This window comes from Salmo salar, chromosome ssa27 (assembly GCF_905237065.1).
Source record: "Salmo salar chromosome ssa27, Ssal_v3.1, whole genome shotgun sequence".
In the NCBI taxonomy this organism is placed as follows: domain Eukaryota; kingdom Metazoa; phylum Chordata; class Actinopteri; order Salmoniformes; family Salmonidae; genus Salmo; species Salmo salar.
In genome coordinates, this window is record NC_059468.1 from 29407501 (window position 1) to 29426887 (window position 19387).

Here is a 19387-nt window from a genome sequence, read left to right on the forward strand (position 1 = left end):
GGGATGGAGGGATGATAGGATGGGGGTTGGGGATGGAGGGATGAGAGGATGGGGATGGAGGGATGAGGGGATGGAGGGATGAGGGGATGGGGTTTGGGGATGGAGGGATGAGGGGATGGGGATGGAGGGATGAGGGGATGGGGGTTGGGGATGGAGGGATGAGAGGATGGGGATGGAGGGATGAGGGGATGGAGGGATGAGGGGATGGGGGTTGGGGATGGAGGAGGAGTTGGGGATGGAGGGATGAGGGGATGGGGATGGAGGGAGGAGGGGTTGGGGATGGAGGGATGAGGGGATGGGGATGGAGGGAGGAGGGGATGGGGATGGAGGGATGAGGGGATGGGGATGGGGATGAGGGATGAGTGGATGGGGATGGAGGGAGGAGGGGTTGGGGATGGAGGGATGAGGGGATGGGGATGAGGGGATGGGATGGAGGGATGAGGGGATGGGGATGGAGGGAGGAGGGGTTGGGGATGGAGGGATGAGGGGATGGGGATGGAGGGATGAGGGGATGGGGATGGAGGGATGATGGGATGGGCGTTGGGGGTGGAGGAGGGGTTGGGGATGGAGGGATGAGGGGATGGGGATGATGGGATGGGGGTTGGGGATGAGGGGATGGGGATGGAGGGATGAGGGGATGGGATGGGGGTTGGGATGAGGGGATGGGGGGATGGGGGTTGGGGATGGAGGGATAAGGGGATGGGGATGGGGATGGAGGGATGGGGTTGGGGATGAGGGGATGGGGGTTGGGGATGAGGGGATGGGGATGGAGGGATGAGGGGATGGGGATGAGGGGATGGGATGGAGGGATGAGGGGATGGGGGTTGGTGATGGAGGAGGGGTTGGGGATGGAGGGATGTGGGATTGGGGATGGAGGGATGAGGGGATGGGGGAGGGATATTCATTTTGAGTGGAAGTTTGAGTGGAAGAGCTGATTTGATTGACAGACTGCCGGGGGAAACTTTGGCGACTCATTCAATTAAGTGGCAGAGTGGGGCGTCATTTAATATTCACAAGAGGAAGTGAGGGAATTTTGGGTAGAAATCTTTGAACAGGTGATTAATCAGAGAAGGATAGGGGGGCCGCAGTATGTGTATGGTGTGTGTGTGTATGGTGTGTGTGTGTGTGTGTGTGTGTGTGTGTGTGTGTGTGTGTGTGTGTGTGTGTGTGTGTGTGTGTGTGTGTGTGTGTGTGTGTGTGTGTGTGTGTGTGTGTGTGTGCGTGCGTGCGTGCGTGTGCGTGCGTGCACGGAGCCATGAGCATTCAGTGGATGGTTTCAGAAACCACAAGGCAGATTTTATCGAAATAAGAACGAGAACGTTGGTCACCTATCAATAGACTATTTGTTCCATGTTCCAGACTATTTTCTGCTTCTAAAATTCAGCATTTTACTCACAGCATCTCATATCGCAGGTAATAAGCAATCTAAATACATTAACATTTTAGTCATTTAGCAGACGCTCCTATCCAGAGCAATTTATTAGTGCATTAATTTTAAGATAGTTAGGTGAGACCACAATCGTATCATGCACATTTTCCCTCAACAAAGTATTTTTCAGAAAGGTCAGTGCTTTCTTATTGTTTTGGGGAGTGAGGGCCGTCGGGGTCACCTTGAGAGTTATTTAAGATACTCTTCAAAGAGGGTTTCAGACTTTTTCGAAAGATCTCGCTCATTAGGGGTTGAAAGGTCATCAAAATAATTGAGGTCAGGGGTCACTCTGTTCATTACAGCCAAGGTCAAAGTGCGACCTGTACCTGTGCTGCCTTCATTATTCCCCAGGTCATAGTTAACTAATGTGCTTCACTGGGCTTAGTGTGCCAGTTGCTCCCAGAGCCTACAAGTCATTCATGGATTTTAACACTGAATAGAGACCTCTTTCTCCATCTCTCCCTCCCTCCTCACTCTCTCTCAATTCAGTTTCAATTTAAGGGGCTTTATTGGGATGGGAAACATATGTTAACGTTGCCAAAGCAAGTGAAATATGAACAGTAAACACTACATTCACAAAAGTTCCAGAAGATTACAGACATTTCAAATGTCATAGTCTGTCTATATACAGTGTTGTAATGATGTGCAAATAGTTCAAGTACAAAAGAGAAAACAAATCAACATAAATATGGGTTGTATTTACAATGGTGTTTGTTCTTCACTGGTTGCCCTTTTCTTGTGGCAACAGGTCACAAATCTTGCTGCTGTGATGGCACACTGTGGTATTTCACCCAGTAGATATGTGAGTTTATAAAAATTTGATTTGTTTTTTGAATTCTTTGTGTATCTGTGTAATCTGAGGGAAATATATGTCTCTAATATGGTCATACATTTGGCAGGAGGTTAGGAAGTACAGCTCAGTTTCCACCTCATTTTGGAGGGCAGTGTGCACATAGCACTTCTCTTGAGAGCCAGGTCTGCCTACGGCGGCCTTTCTCAATAGCAAGGCTATGCTCACTGAGTCTGTACATAGTCAAAGCTTTCCTTAAGTTTGGGTCAGTCACAGTGGTCAGGTATTCTGCCACTGTGTACTCTCTGTTTAGGGCCAAATAGCATTCTAGTTTGCTCTGTTTATTTGTTACTTCTTTCCAATGTGTCAAGTAATTATCTTTTAGTTTTCTCATGATTTAGTTGGGTCTGATTGTGTTGCTGTCCTGGGGCTCTGTGGGGTCTGTTTGTGAAATTTGGGATGCAGCCCTGGTCTCATTGGGGCTGTCTGTTCCAGACAGTCCTTTAGTTACAGCAATCCTCTGTTCTCTCAATTCCATAGCATCCAGATTCATCAGTAGAACAAGATGTCCCCAAAATGTATTTGATTGTGTGACTCCAAGCACAAGTGATGTTGCTTGTCTGTCTGTAAAATAACATGAATGCCAGTGAATGTTGTTTGAATCTCCAATGAGTGTTCTCTGTCTTATATGCTCTTTCGTTCTCCTCTCTCTCTCTCTCTCTCTCTCTCTCTCTCTCTCTCTCTCTCTCTCTCTCTCTCTCTCTCTCTCTCTCTCTCTCTCTCTCTCTCTCTCTCTAGTCAGAGGGGAGAGGCAACGGACGAGTGATCCAGTGCTATCCATCCATCATCGAGAACCAGGTGAAGGAGGAAGAGGATGAGGAAGATGAGCTGGTGTCTGTGTCTCCGGAATCGGAGCGGAACATCGTTCTGTACCCCAGAGTGGTGTCATCTGGGAAGTCTCCACTAGGTAGAGCCGAGATGGAGAGAGAGTTGCACAGTGGCAGAGAAGTAACACAGCAGAACACTAGGAAACTGAGGAAGAAGATCCAGATCCACCAGACAGCTCTCACCACACTAGACCCCTCCAACCTCAGCCCTAGGTAACAGCTAATACTATCCTGCATTTTATTGACTCATCAATCACTTTTTGACATCAGTTGATCTGTCTATCAGTCCACCTGTCTAATCTGTCACTTTCTCTCCCTTTCCTCCCCCTCTCTCTTGCTCTCCCTCCCTCACTCCCTTCTTCCCTCTGGCACTCTCTCTCTCTCTCTCTCTCTCTCTCTTTCCAGGGTTGTGGACGGTACAGAAGACAGTGAAGGTACAGAGACGTCCCCACTGTTCTCCTTCTCTCCTAGTCGAGCCTGTCCAGTCAGTGGTTCAGGGAGCGCACCAGCCACATCTACAGGTCTCCACAACCATAACCACAACCACAATCACATCTACAGGTCTCCACAACCATAACCACAACCACAATCACATCTACAGGTCTCCACAACCATAACCACAACCACAATCACATCTACAGGTCTCCACAACCATAACCACAACCACAATCACATCTACAGGTCTCCACAACCATAACCACAACCACAATCACATCTACAGGTCTCCACAACCATAACCACAACCACATCTACAGGTCTCCACAATCATAACCACAACCACAATCACATCTACAGGTCTCCACAACCATAACCACAACCACAATCACATCTACAGGTCTCCACAACCACAATCACAACCACATCTACAGGTCTCCACAACCATAACCACAACCACAATCACATCTACAGGTCTCCACAACCATAACCACAACCACAATCACATCTACAGGTCTCCACAACCATAACCACAATCACAATCACATCTACAGGTCTCCACAACCATAACCACAATCACATCTACAGGTCTCCACAACCACAATCACAGCTACAATCACGAGTTGTAATTAACAGTAACAGCTTCACCAATTCACTGTTTTTTGTGTGAATATTTGTGACTTTTTCTAAATGGTGTTGCAGATATTCTCCAGATCAGCACAGCAGAGTCAGTAGCTAAAGCTGAGGAGACCTGGGGACAACTACGACACCTAGACCAGGAGGTACAGTACGCTGAGTGTGTGAGTGTGTGTGTGTGTGTGTGTGTGTGTGTGTGTGTGTGTGTGTGTGTGTGTGTGTGTGTGTGTGTGTGTGTGTGTGTGTGTGTGTGTGTGTGTGTGTGTGTGTGTGTGTGTGTGTGTGTGTGTGTGTGTGTGTGTGTGTGTGCGTGCGTGCTTGCAAGCGTGCGTGCGTGCGTGCATGTGTGCGTATATGCGTGTGTGTGAGGTGTTTGGCTAAAAGCAGCAGCATTTGTCAGGTGAGCTTCTGGCACTCAGGCACACAGCAGCCATATGGCCTTCTCAGGTGGTAGATGGATGGAGGGAGAGAGAGAATGAGGGAGGGAGAGAACGAGGGAGGGAGGGAGAGAACGAGGGAGGGTGAGAGGTAGAACCGGAGGACAGGAAGAGAGTGCTCTTCAAACTCTTCTAGAGGACACAGATTGGAGCAGAACTGGGACTCGCCAAATGGTGTCACGGCGAACGTTCTAGAACGTGTTGAACCTTTAGTGGTATCAGGAACCGACATGCTATGGTTCCCCTCTATGGAGGACCGCTTACATTGTAACACTTGAGAAAGGACTGAACTGAAGTCAGCTAACCAGGAACAGGTGCTGTTCCACAGGCTGTAGAATTAGCAGGCTGTAGCAACACTAAATAGAATGGGCTTTAGAGGGTTTCATAATTGTGTAATGTTCCATAATAGAACAAAATGTACACAGAGTCTCTGTGGTAGCTTATCCCATGGTTTTGATTGGCAGGTGGCTAAATTGGCATTAGACTTTTGGCAGGTGAAGCAGAGTGTGGGTCTCGCCCAGTGGTACATCGCTCCATCACCCTGGCCTGTGCTGATAGGGAGAGGAGAGGAGGGAGGGCGAGAGGCAGAGAGAAAGGGAGAGAAAAAGGGGTAATAGAGAAGGATGAATGGATAAAAGAGGATGAGGAGTGGGCAGAACCTTTTTTGCTCTCCCTCTCTCTGTCTCACCACCACCCTCCCATCTCTCTCTCTCACTCTCTCTCTGTATCGGTCTCTCTCCCCCTCTTTCCCCCCTCTCTCTCTCTCTCTCTCTCTGTCTCACCACCACCCTCCCATCTCTCTCTCTCACTCTCTCTCTGTATTGGTCTCTCTCCCCCTCTTCCCCCCCCCTCTCTCTCTCTCTGTCTCACCACCACCCTCCCATCTCTCTCTCTCTCACTCTCTCTCTCTGTATCAGTCTCTCTCCCCCTCTTCCCCCCCCTCTCTCTCTCTCTCTCTCTTACCACCACCCTCCCATCTCTCTGTCTTGCTCTCTCTCCCCTTCCTTCCCCTCTCTCTCTCTCTCATTCTCTCTCTCTCTGGGAGGACAGTGTTTGACAGGTTGTCTCTCAGTGTGGTTCCCGGTGGTAACTGTAATCCTTACCTGAGCCAGCCCACAAAGGTCGCCACGGGACATGGAAGAGGGGTGGGGATTAACCCATAACCCTCGTCTCACATTAAATCAACGCATGTTGATCCAAACATGTTACATCACTTAGAGCCCAACACTGAAGATGAGTTGTAGGAGGAGATAACAGTGATATTACCAGCTATTACCTTATTCCTTGTTTAGTTGATGCTTTTTTTCATCCAGTTCCTGTGCCACGTTTGAACATGTGTAAATGTAATTTTTTTTCATTGTTTGCTAGATAACTGTGCCTAAGCGTTCTATTCTCTGGCCTATAACCTTCATTCTAGAGAAGAATAAAACCAGGCCATTTTAATATGGACATTTGGGTGATAACCTTTTGTGACCGGTGTCATAATTATCCACTTCGCCCAGATGTAGATTTCTGGTGTCTGGATGCAGAGCATTAGTTTCAGGTCTAAACATCATAAGATACTAGAAGAAAAAAACCTGTTGTCAATTTTCATGAAGTGAAATGGAAATTGTCAGTTGGTACTGTACTCTGGCTTACATGGTAAAATCTGACTGATAAAACATTCAGCGTTTAAACAATGATACAAAATGATACAATTTGAAATACAACAATGGCCCGTCACAACACCAGATAACCCTTACTGAGGATAGAGCGGAGGAGTGAAAGGGTACATTGATTCATCAACCTGATGAATGTTGAATGATCAACTCATATTCAAATGCAATATTGTATATCATGTTGATCTCTATCTCAACCCTTACAAGCTCCTTACTGAATCTGCCATGTTACAACTGCCCTCGATTATCTCCAAATCCAACTGTGGTAATATTAGCTACAGTACCTGCCCTTTGACCTGTGAAATCTCACCTCTGACTTTCAAACGACCCTTAAGACTTGAGCTCCAGAGGGATGTGGATGACGCATTAGTTTTGATGAACGAGGCCAAAATGTGTCCCCTGGTTCCTGAGACCATAATCAACACCTACCCAGGAGATCTGGAACAATGACAGCTTCCCGGAAACGTCCAAACAACCCGCAATGAAAGGCAGAACTACAGGAACAATGACTGATAATCACTGACATACAGCACATAGACCTGAATGTACACGCCCACACACACACTGTTTGACTCGTCCCTCCAGTAATGTAAAATGGAACAGAAATATCCTAGCAGCAGCAGCTGACTCCTGAGGATTTCTTTGTGTTGTTCTAATGGGAACCTAACTACGGCAGCTGTTAACTCACGTTAGTAGCCTTTTGAGTGTTGATTGTAACCCACTGAGAGTTGTGGTGATGTTAGTAGTACTGACAATAAAGACAGAGAACTTGCTAAATTTACCATGGCACATTGCAGAGTCTGAGTATCTGACACAAGGTCAGATGTTCTATCAGCCCCCTTATGGTTAAGGTACTGTAAGGTTTGAAGGTAAGGTAGTCTGACCCCAGATTTGTGTTTAAAGGTAACGCTCTCTCTCTCTCTCTCTCTCTCTCTCTCTCTCTCTCTCTCTCTCGCTCTCTCTCTCTCGCTCTCTCTACCTCTCTCTCTACCTCTCTCTCTACCTCTCTCTCTACCTCTCTCTCTCTACCTCTCTCTACCTTTCGCTCTCTCTGAGGTGACAGGGCTGAAATTGTGTTGACAATGTAGCGGATTGGACTGTCCTGCTTCACTCAGCTCTTTAAAAAAAAAAATTTACACAGAAAACTTATATCACAGAGAGAGAGATGGGGAGAGAGAGACGGAGAGAGTGAGAGAGGGAGAGAGAGAGATGGGGAGAGAGAGTCAGAGAGAGAGAGAGAGAGAGAGAGAGAGACAGAGGGGGGAAAGAGACAGATAGCGAGAGAGCGAGACAGAGAGAGTGAGTTGACATGACTATATGGCTAAGAGTTGACATGATTATGGCTGTGTTGACATGACTATATGGCTAAGTGTTGACATGACTATATGGCTAAGTGTTGACATGACTATATGGCTAAGTGTTGACATGGCTATATGGCTAAGTGTTGACATGACTATATGGCTAAGAGTTGACATGACTATATGGCTGTGTTGACATGACTATATGGCTGTGTTGACATGACTATACGGCTAAGTGTTGACATGACTATACGGCTAAGTGTTGACATGACTATATGGCTAAGTGTTGACATGACTATACGGCTAAGAGTAGACATGACTATACGGCTAAGTGTTGACATGACTATATGGCTAAGTGTTGACATGACTATATGGCTAAGTGTTGACATGACTATATGGCTAAGTGTTGACATGACTATATGGCTAACTGTTGACATGACTATAGGGCTAAGAGTTGACATGACAATATGGCTAAGAGTTGACATGACTATACGGCTAAGTGTTGACATGACTATACGGCTAAGTGTTGACATGACTATATGGCTAAGTGTTGACATGACTATATGGCTAACTGTTGACATGACTATATGGCTAAGTGTTGACATGACTATATGGCTAAGTGTTGACATGACTATATGGCTAAGTGTTGACATGACTATATGGCTAACTGTTGACATGACTATATGGCTAAGAGTTGACATGACTATATGGCTAACTGTTGACATGACAATATGGCTAAGAGTTGACATGACTATATGGCTAAGAGTTGACATGACTATATGGCTAAGTGTTGACATGACTATATGGCTAAGTGTTGACTTGACCATATGGCTAAGTTAGTTTGTGCCGTCTAGTGCCAGTATGTCACGGTCATCAGTCAGTTCTCGATGTTTGCATCGGTTTAGCCTGTGTAGATGTATTTACATTCAGTATCTGGTCCTGACGTGTCAAGTTTCATATTGGCAAAGTTCCAACACTTCTTGACTTGTCTCTTATTTTATCTGTGCGTAGCATGATCCCCTGTTGAATTGTGTCTAACATGTGGTGACTGCATGCATGTTGATCTGTGTCTAGTTTCGTTAGTGGGGTGTCTAGCAGGATGAATACCTATGTATGCTTTAAGTGTTGAGCCAGCTGGCCTGCTGGCATGGTGCCCTTGCTGTGCCCTCTCTCTGTAGGACCACTACTGGCTGAATAGGACTAATCACCTCCAAGCCATCATTTTAATGACCAATTAGAGCAGCATCATCATGCTAGGCCAGAATAGCAACCCAAAATTGCTGGCTGGAAATGACCAAATTAATATTGATGACCCGGAATGGTTGAATGGCAGTTTCACTGAGGGTGGCAGATTAGGGCTTCATCCAGATTTTCCACCCTTCTCCCAAAGTGTGCACTTTAACACTCCCTGTCATGGTTTAAGCATTGGCTGGAAGGAGTTTCCACCCTTGTTAAATCCATTAGAAGGAATGTGCTCAGTGGTAGAGCTAAAATGTCTGACCTAAAATGCATCATTTGATTTTACTGAGCCCAAATGAATATGGATGACTGAGAGATGTACTGTATGCTCTTGTGTTTGTTCCCAGGTGAGTTCTCTGGGGAAGGAGGTGACAGAGCTGGGCCAAGTAATGAGGAGTATGGCTCAACTGATGGAGTCCTTCTTCTCCGGACCCCAACCCCTCTATCCTGCACACTGCGTACCTGGACACCATGCGTACCTGTCCCGCCCTGCGCCCCCACCCCACACCACCCCCCCACAGTCCTACCCCTCTCAGACTGAACCCCTCTGGGCAGACACCCCCCTCACGACCCTCTCTTCCTGCATCTCTCCACCCTTTGGCCTGGCCCAGCAGCATCCTGGGATGTTCCATGTGGATCCTGCCCTCACCGCCATTTCACACAGTCCCCAAGATCTCCACCTGGCCCCCTCCCGCCTCTCACCTCCCTACCCCTCCTCCTTCTCCCTCACGGACACCTCCACAGAGCCCTTGTTGCCCTCTTCTCCTGGGACACCCCACTATGAACGGGGAGGGGGCGCTGGGTCCTCCAGGTCGCGGGCACACAGTTTGGAGACCCAACAGCCACCGTGTGACAGGAGAGGAGGAGGAGGGGGTGTTGCGGTCACCCCTCAGAGCTCCGGAAGCCTGCCCCGCCCTGGAGGGAGCTACCAGCACATGGATTTATAGCAGGCTGAACTGGACTAAAGAGATTCTGTATTGTCTAAAGAGATACGGGACTAAAGAGATTCTGTATTGACTAAAGAGATATTGGACTAAAGAGATACTGTATTGGACTAAAGAGATACTGTATTGACTAAAAAGATACTGGACTAAAGAGATGCTGAACTAAAGAGATACTGGACTAAAGAGATACTGGACTAAAATAGTGTATGGGACTAACAACCAGGTCCCTATATCAGGGGAGTATACACTCTTACAGGAACACATTCAGATCTCTGATGATAATGATAACCTTTCATTTTCTATCTCTGTTTCCAAGGCATGTTTTTCTTTTCAAATAGCATGACAAAAGCAGAGGGGCAGTAGGTAGCCTATAGGTAGCTTTACCTTGTATAGACGTTAGCAGATGTTCCAGTAGTGTTCTAGAGGGGTATAGAAGCATGAAGGTCACTGTGACTTTGTGTGTTATTCTCTGGAGAAGGCCCTGGGGTCTGGAGGAGTGGAGAGGAGGAACAGCAGGACTGCACAATGACAGAGGACAAGGAGGAGGGGACTGGGTCGCATCAGCAATGGAGGGAATAGTGGAGATGCCTGGGTGGATAGGGAGGGAGGGAGGGAGGGAGGGAGGGAGGGAGGGAGGGAGGGAGGGAGGGAGGGAGAAGAGGAGTTGGATGGGGGTCTTGCTTGCTCTTTCACTCCTTGCTGGCGGGGTTCCAGGTTGGTTGGATTGGAGGAGAGATGAGAGAGAGTGGTGGAGGTGGGGGATGAGGAAGAGAGAGTGGTGGAGGTGGGGGGATAAGGAAGAGAGAGTGGTGGAGGTGGGGGGATGAGGAAGAGAGAGTGGTGGAGGTGGAGGGATGAGGAAGAGAGAGTGGTGGAGGTGGGGGGATGCAGAAGAGAGAGTGGTGGAGGTGGGGGGGTGAGATTGGTGGAGGTAGGGTATGAGGAAGAGAGAGTGGTGGAGGTGGGGGGATGAGGAAGAGAGAGTGGTGGAGGTAGGGGGATGAGGAAGAGAGAGTGGTGGAGGTGGGGGAATGAGGAAGAGAGAGTGGTGGAGGTGGGGGGATGAGGAAGAGAGAGTGGTGGAGGTGGGGGGATGAGGAAGAGAGAGTGGTGGAGGTGGGGGGGTGAGAGTGGTGGAGGTAGGGTATGAGGAAGAGAGAGTGGTGGAGGTGGGGGGATGAGGAAGAGAGAGTGGTGGAGGTAGGGTATGAGGAAGAGAGAGTGGTGGAGGTGGGGGGATGAGGAAGAGAGAGTGGTGGAGGTAGGGTAGGAGGAAGAGAGAGTGGTGGAGGTGGGGGGATGAGGAAGAGAGAGTGGTGGAGGTGGGGGGGTTGAGGAAGAGAGCGTGGTGGAGGTGGGGGGGTGAGAGTGGTGGAGGTAGGGTATGAGGTAGAGAGAGTGGTGGAGGTGGGGGGATGAGGAAGAGAGAGTGGTGGAGGTAGGGTAGGAGGAAGAGAGAGTGGTGGAGGTGGGGGGATGAGGAAGAGAGAGTGGTGGAGGTGGGGGGATGAGGAAGAGAGATTGGTGGAGGTGGGGGGATGAGGAAGAGAGAGTGGTGGAGGTGGGGGGTGAGAGTGGTGGTAGGGTATGAGGAAGAGAGAGTGGTGGAGGTGGGGGGATGAGGAAGAGAGAGTGGTGGAGGTAGGGTATGAGGAAGAGAGAGTGGTGGAGGTGGGGGGATGAGGAAGAGAGAGTGGTGGAGGTGGGGGGATGAGGAAGAGAGAGTGGTGGAGGTGGGGGGATGAATAAGAGAGAGTGGTGGAGGTAGGGGATGAGGAAGAGAGAGTGGTGGAGGTGGGGGGGATGAGGAAGAGAGAGTGGTGGAGGTAGGGGGATGAGGAAGAGAGAGTGGTGGAGGTAGGGGATGAGGAAGAGAGAGTTCCAGGTTCTAGTTTTCCCTCCCTGCTCTTGTAGCCAAGGTCTGGGCCTGTGGATGGGGGCCAGTGCCTGGTGTTTAGGGGCTGATTGGTAGGGGCTGGTTGGTGGGTTGGTAGGGCCTGGTTGGTAGGGGCTGGTTGGTGGGGGCTGGTTGGTGGCTTGGAATGGGCTGGTTGGTGGGTTGGTAGGGGCCGGTTGGTAGAGGCTGGTTGGTGGCTTGGTAGGGCCTGGGTGGTGGGGGCTGGTTGGTAGGTTGATAGGGCCTGGGTGGTAGGGGCTGGTTGGTGGCTTGGTAGGGCCTGGGTGGTAGGGGCTGGTTGGTGGGTTGATAGGGGCTGGTTGGTAGGGGCTGGTTGGTGGGTTGGTAGGGGCTGGTTCGTAGGGGCTGGTTGGTGGGTTGGTAGGGGCTGGTTTGTAGGGCCTGGTTGGTAGGGGCTGGTTGGTGGGTTGATAGGGCCTGGTTGGTAGGGGCTGGTTGGTGGGTTGATAGGGGCTGGTTGGTAGGGTCTGGTTGGTAGGGGCTGGTTGGTAGGGCCTGGTTGGGGGGTTGATAGGGGCTGGTTCGTAGGGGCTGGTTGGTGGGTTGGTAGGGGCTGGTTTGTAGGGCCTGGTTGGTAGGGGCTGGTTGGTGGGTTGATAGGGCCTGGTTGGTAGGGGCTGGTTGGTAGGGCCTGGTTGGTAGGGGTTGGTTGGTAGGGGCTGGTTGGTGGGTTGATAGGGCCTGGTTGGTAGGGGCTGGTTGGTAGGGGTTGGTTGGTAGAGGCTGGTTGGTGGGTTGATAGGGCCTGGTTGGTAGGGGCTGGTTGGTAGGGGCTGGTTGGTAGGGGTTGGTTGGTGGGTTGATAGGGGTTGGTTGGTAGGGGCTGGTTGGTGGGTTGATAGGGGCTGGTTTGTGGGTTGATAGGGGCTGGTTGGGGGTTGGTAGGGGCTGGTTGGTAGGGGCTGGTTGGTGGGTTGATAGGGGCTGGTTGGTGGGTTGGTAGGGGCTGGTTGGTAGGGGCTGGTTGGTAGGGGCTGGTTGGTGGGTTGATAGGGGCTGGTTGGTGGGTTGGTAGGGGCTGGTTGGTAGGGGTTGGTTGGTGGCTTGATAGGGGCTGGTTGGTAGGGGTTGGTTTGTATGGGCTGGTTGGTAGGGGCTGGTTGGGGGGTCGGTCGGGGCTGGTTGGTAGGGGTTGGTTGGTGGGTTGGTAGTGGATGGTTTGTGGGTTGATAGGGGCTGGTTGGTGGGTTGGTAGGGGCTGGTTGGTAGGGGCTGGTTGGTGGGTTGGTAGGGGATGGTTTGTGCGTTGATAGGGGCTGGGTTGGTAGGGGCTGGGTGGTAGGGGCTGGGTGGTGGGTTGGTAGGGGCTGGTTGGTAGGGGTTGGTTGGTGGCTTGATAGGGGCTGGTTGGTAGGGGTTGGTTGGTAGGGGTTGGTTGGTGGCTTGATAGGGGCTGGTTGGTAGGGGCTGGTTGGTAGGGACTAGTTGGTAGGGTCTGGTTAATGGGTTGGTAGGGGCTGGTTGGTAGGGGTTGGTTGGTGGCTTGATATGGGCTGGTTGGTAGGGGTTGGTTGGTAGGGGTTGGTTGGTGGCTTGATAGGGGCTGGTTGGTAGGGGTTGGTTTGTATGGGCTGGTTGGTAGGGGCTGGTTGGTAGGGGCTGGTTGGTAGGGGTTGGTTGGTAGGGGCTGGTTGGTGGGTTGATAGGGCCTGGTTGGTAGGGGCTGGTTGGTAGGGGTTGGTTGGTAGAGGCTGGTTGGTGGGTTGATAGGGCCTGGTTGGTAGGGGCTGGTTGGTAGGGGCTGGTTGGTAGGGGTTGGTTGGTGGGTTGATAGGGGTTGGTTGGTAGGGGCTGGTTGGTGGGTTGATAGGGGCTGGTTTGTGGGTTGATAGGGGCTGGTTGGGGGGTTGGTAGGGGCTGGTTGGTAGGGGCTGGTTGGTGGGTTGATAGGGGCTGGTTGGTGGGTTGGTAGGGGCTGGTTGGTAGGGGCTGGTTGGTAGGGGCTGGTTGGTGGGTTGATAGGGGCTGGTTGGTGGGTTGGTAGGGGCTGGTTGGTAGGGGTTGGTTGGTGGCTTGATAGGGGCTGGTTGGTCGGGGTTGGTTTGTATGGGCTGGTTGGTAGGGGCTGGTTGGGGGGTGGGTCGGGGCTGGTTGGTAGGGGTTGGTTGGTGGGTTGGTAGTGGATGGTTTGTGGGTTGATAGGGGCTGGTTGGTGGGTTGGTAGGGGCTGGTTGGTAGGGGCTGGTTGGTGGGTTGGTAGGGGAGGGTTTGTGCGTTGATAGGGGCTGGGTTGGTAGGGGCTGGGTGGTAGGGGCTGGGTGGTGGGTTGGTAGGGGCTGGTTGGTAGGGGTTGGTTGGTGGCTTGATAGGGGCTGGTTGGTAGGGGTTGGTTGGTAGGGGTTGGTTGGTGGCTTGATAGGGGCTGGTTGGTAGGGGCTGGTTGGTAGGGACTAGTTGGTAGGGTCTGGTTAATGGGTTGGTAGGGGCTGGTTGGTAGGGGTTGGTTGGTGGCTTGATATGGGCTGGTTGGTAGGGGTTGGTTGGTAGGGGTTGGTTGGTGGCTTGATAGGGGCTGGTTGGTAGGGGTTGGTTTGTATGGGCTGGTTGGTAGGGGCTGGTTGGTAGGGGCTGGTTGGTAGGGGTTGGTTGGTGGCTTGATAGGGGCTGGTTGGTAGGGGTTGGTTTGTATGGGCTGGTTGGTAGGGGCTGGTTGGTAGGGGCTGGTTGGTAGGGGCTGGTTGGTAGGGGTTGGTTGGTGGCTTGATAGGGGCTGGTTGGTAGGGGCTGGTTTGTAGGGGCTGGTTGGTAGGGGTTGGTTGGTGGCTTGATAGGGGCTGGTTGGTAGGGGTTGGTTTGTATGGGCTGGTTGGTGGGTTGATAGGGGCTGGTTGGTAGGGGCTGGTTTGTATGGGCTGGTTGGTAGGGGCTGGTTGGGGGGTTGGTTGGTGGGTTGATAGGGGCTGGTTGGTAGGGGCTGGTTGGTAGGGGCTGGTTGGTAGGGGTTGGTTGGTGGCTTGATAGGGGCTGGTTGGTAGGGGTTGGTTTGTATGGGCTGGTTGGTAGGGGCTGGTTGGGGGGTCGGTCGGGGCTGGTTGGTAGGGGTTGGTTGGTAGGGGTTGGTTGGTGGGTTGGTAGGGGCTGGTTGGTAGGGGCTGGTTGGTAGGGGTTGGTTGGTGGCTTGATAGGGGCTGGTTGGTAGGGGTTGGTTTGTATGGGCTGGTTGGTAGGGGCTGGTTGGGGGGTCGGTCGGGGCTGGTTGGTAGGGGTTGGTTGGTAGGGGTTGGTTGGTGGGTTGGTAGGGGCTGGTTGGTAGGGGTTGGTTGGTAGGGGTTGGTTGGTGGGTTGATAGGGGCTGGTTGGTAGGGGCTGGTTTGTATGGGCTGGTTGGTAGGGGCTGGTTTGGGGGGTTGGTCGGGGCTGGTTGGTAGAGGCTGGTTTGTAGGGGCCGGTTGGTTGGTTGCTAGATGCTGGTGTTTAGGGGCTGGTATGTAGGTGCTGGTTTGATGGGTATAGGATGGACTATAGGATGGACTGAGGCGATGCTGTGAGAAAGAAAGGGTGGATTGTTGGAGTCTGGTCTTTCGTGGTGGTCCCTCAGGGGGGAGGCATGGTGTGCCTGGAGCGACACAGCCCCTGCTGTTGTCTGTCATACTGTGCACAGCGAGGCGACTCTCAGTCTTCCTTTCTCAACGCAAATCGCTCCCTTTCTCTCTCTGTCTTTTTCTTTCTCTCTGTCTTTTCTGTCTGTCTGTCTGTCTGTCTGTCTGTCTGTCTGTCTGTCTGTCTGTCTGTCTGTCTGTGTGTCTGTGTCTGTCTGTGTCTCTCTCTCTCTCTCTCTCTCTCTCTCTCTCTCTCTCTCTCTCTCTCTCTCTCTCTCTCTCTCTCTCTCTCTCTCTCTCTCTCTCTCTCTCTCTCTACCTGTGTGCATGCCTCTCGAAGCCCTTTGAGTAGTGCCTGTAGAGACATTAACATGCTGCATGTCACTCTATGGAAATCCAGCTTGCCATTTATCTATTTAAAGGAAACACAGTTCATTCTTTAATTAGTGAACTTGGCATTTATCAACACATATTTATAGGGACGGGGTCTTTTGATATAAAAAAATGGCAAGTTTTAGACACAAGTAGCAAGAGACACCCCTGTAGTTAAACGCCAGCAGCACAATCCCAATAGCTTATTGGTTAATGACTCATTAGACCTATTAGGCATATTTTCCCAATACGTCTCCCATTGGTAAGAGATCAGTGGAGGCTGCTGAGGGGAGGATAGCTCATAATGATGGCTGTAACAGAGTGAATGGAATGGGATGAAACACATGGAAACCACGCGTTTGGTGTGTTTGATACCATTCCACCGATTCCGCTCCAACCATTACCACGAGCCCGTCCTCCCAATTAAAGTGCCACCAACCTCCTGTGTAACAGACTGCCTCGGAGTTCCATGTCCTAGACCAATCAGAGTAAAAGGCAATATTTACACGTTTAAATAGACCAAGAGAAGAAGAAAAATGATATGAATGTATCGATACTAAAGATGTATTTTTGTACCTCGTGGACTGCAGGGGTAAGGGTTGCTTTCCGTTTGAGGGGAGCGTTGTAGTGTGGTGGTGAATGTGGCTGTGTTGGGGAGTAGGCTACCCTGCAAACAAGAATGAGTCCTTAGCACGTCCCCGGGATGCCTAAAGTCATCAGGACGTCATCAGGTTTTGTCTAGTACCCGGTTGGTCCCGGGGACATCCCCAACAAAGTTTTTAGGACGTTCTTGGGATGTTGTGTCATGGTCCCCTGGAGGTTTTGTCTAGTTCCCGGTTGACCCTGAGGACATTTTTAGGACGTTCTTGGGACGTTCTTGGGACGTTGTGTCAGAAAGATCAGCATACCCCAAATCCAGAGGTTCTGAGTTCAAATCCCAGGTGGGGTCATATTGGAAAGTCAGTACTAGTACTAGTGATCATGTTAAATCTAATCATATTGTCATTGATTAAAGATTTGTACATAATTTTAGCTGAACAGCGTACTATTTACCTTAAAAAAAACTTTGCTTATAATGGTTTGGGACACATGGGACCATCACGTAACCAAAACCTCTAGGGGACCATGACACAACGTCCCAGGAATGTTCAGGGGACCTTCAGGGTACCATGGCACAACGTCCCAGAAATGTCCTTGGGGTAGTCCCCAGGACAAACTGGGAACTAGACAAAATCTCCAGGGGACCATGACACAACATCCCAAGAACGTGCTAAAAACGTCCGCGGGACAAAACCTTGGGACCATCATGCAACAGCCTAAGGACTAGTAAAATGAAATTCCTGAGGACATCCTAAAAAGGTCCTGACATGGTCCTCAGTGACATCCTGGGAACTTACAGATAACCAGAAAAAGGTCCCCCAGAGAACGTTCCCTTGGGAACATTACACGACGTCCTACGGACGAGTCAAATGAAAGTCCTGAGAACGTCCTAAAAAGGTCCTAACATGTTCCTGACATGGTCTTCAGCGATGTTCTGGTAACTTACAGGGAACTACACATAGGTCCCCGAAAGAACGTTCCCTTGGGACCATCACACAACATTCTTAGAACATTCTCAGAACGTCAGTGGGATAACGTTGCGCCGAAACCCTTAAGGGAAGTAATGGGAACGTTGTCGAATGTCCTCAGGACGACCCCTGTTTGCTGGGTACGCTGGGAGAATAAGAAGTAGTGAATCTAACCTGTCTTCATATGTCTACTTTCAGAGCCATTCATTTCAATGGAACACATTTCTAAAGCACTTTGAGATGAATAAACATGGTGAAGTGGCACACTGCTTTAAAATCCATGAGCAAAATATCTATATCTACCCTCCTCAAAATGATTCATTGTTTTCGTGCACTACGTATAGTCAAAACATAAGCTCCATTGAAATGAATGGACCTCTGACTCCAGAATGGAACCAGAAGTCGTGGGGAAACGCATCACTCTCTCCTATAAGCGTAATACTGTACCAGACAAGGCCATTCCTGTCCCAATGGCTTTTGTATTCTCTCTTTGTTCCTAGGTTTGCGTGCCTCTTGGCTTCTCTGCAGATGGAATGTACTGTAATCAAATGAACTTTCATTGATTTTGATTTTGATATTTATCATTATTATTATTATTAGATAAAAACCTGTTATGCTAATAAATAACAAATATGACTTATGTCCATCATCTTGTTTATTGTGAAGTAAATTATGATTATATACGCTAACGTTCAAAGTTTGGGGTCACTTAGAAATGTCCTTGTTTTTGAAAGAAAAGCAAATTTTTTGCCCATTAAAATAACATCAAATTGATCAAAACAATACAGTGTTGATGTTGTTACTGTTGTAAATGACAATTGTAGCTGGAAACAGCTCTGATTAAAGAAGCAATAAAACTGGCCTTCTTTAGACTCCAGCATACCGGAGTCGCCTCTTCACTATTGACGTTGAGACTGGTGTTTTGGAGGTACTATATAATGAAGCTGCCAGTTGAGGACTTGTGAGGCGTCTGTTTCTCAAACTAGACACTCTAATGTACTTGTCTTCTTGCTCAGATGTGCACCAGGGCCTCCCTCTCCTCTTTCTATTCTGGTTGGAGCCAGTTTGCCCTGTTCTGTGAAGGGAGTAGCACACAGCGTTGTACGAGATCTTCAGTTTCTTGGCAATTGCCTTCATTTCTCAGAACAAGAATAGACTGACGAGTTTCAGAATCAAGTTATTTGTTTCTGGCCATTTTGAGCCTGAAATCGAACCCACAAATGCTGATGCTCCAGATACACAACAGTTTTGAGCTGTGCTAACATTATTGCAAAATGGTTTTCTAATGATCAATTAGCCTTTTAAAATGATAAACTTGGATTAGCTAACACAACATGCCATTGGAACACAGGAGTGATGGTTGCTGATAATGGGCCTCTGTACGCTGATGTAGATATTCCTTTAAAAATCAGCCGTTTCCAGCTGCAATAGTCATTTACAACATGATTTCTGATCAATTTGATGTTATTTTAATTAATGGATTTTTTTTTTTAATGTTCTTTCAAAAACAAGGACATTTCTAAGTGACCCCAAAGTTTTGAACGGTAGTTTATATGTACACATACACGGACACGCGCGCACACACACACACACACACACACACACACACACACACACACACACACACACACACACACACACACACACACACACACACACACACACACACACACACACACACACACACACACACACACACACACACACACACACACACACACACACACACACACACACACACACACACACACACCCTTGATGTTTGTCCCTCCTTTGTTTATTCATATTGTGTGTGAGTATGTGTGTGTCTGTCCTTTAATGCCTTCTGCTATGAGTGGGACGGAGCTAAGATGGAGATGTGTGTGTGTGTGTGTGTGTGTGTGTGTGTGTGTGTGTGTGTGTGTGTGTGTGTGTGTGTGTGTGTGTGTGTGTGTGACACACCTGTTGTGGGCTTAACTTTCAGCAGCCTGGCTGCTGTCCTCGTAGATAGAGGAAGTATAGTGGTGCTTGGATGACAGTGAAATAAAATGATGACGTGTGTAATTAATGGGGGTGGGAGATGAGAGGGTGAACGGGTGAGGTGTGCATTTAATGGGGGTGGGAGATGAGAGGGTGAGGTGTGTAATTAATGGGGGTGGGGGATGAGAGGATGAGAGGGTGAGGTGTGTAATTAATGGGGGTGGGGAGGAGAGTGAGGTGTGTAATTAATGGGGGTGGGAGATGAGAGGGTGAGAGGG

General features: G+C 49.7%; 1 protein-coding gene across 1 annotated transcript in view; it reads left to right on the forward strand.

Moving 5' to 3' along the window:
* kcnh8 (potassium voltage-gated channel, subfamily H (eag-related), member 8) overlaps positions 1-10331 on the forward strand; it is a 76877-nt gene extending 66546 nt beyond the window's left edge. Inside the window, exons 11-14 of the mRNA XM_045709610.1 lie at positions 3018-3319; positions 3512-3627; positions 4244-4323; positions 9157-10331. Coding sequence (XP_045565566.1) covers positions 3018-3319; positions 3512-3627; positions 4244-4323; positions 9157-9756 — 1098 coding nt within the window. The 3' untranslated portion in view covers positions 9757-10331. The remainder of the gene's footprint in view (positions 1-3017; positions 3320-3511; positions 3628-4243; positions 4324-9156) is intronic.
* The last annotated feature ends 9056 nt before the right edge of the window (positions 10332-19387 follow it).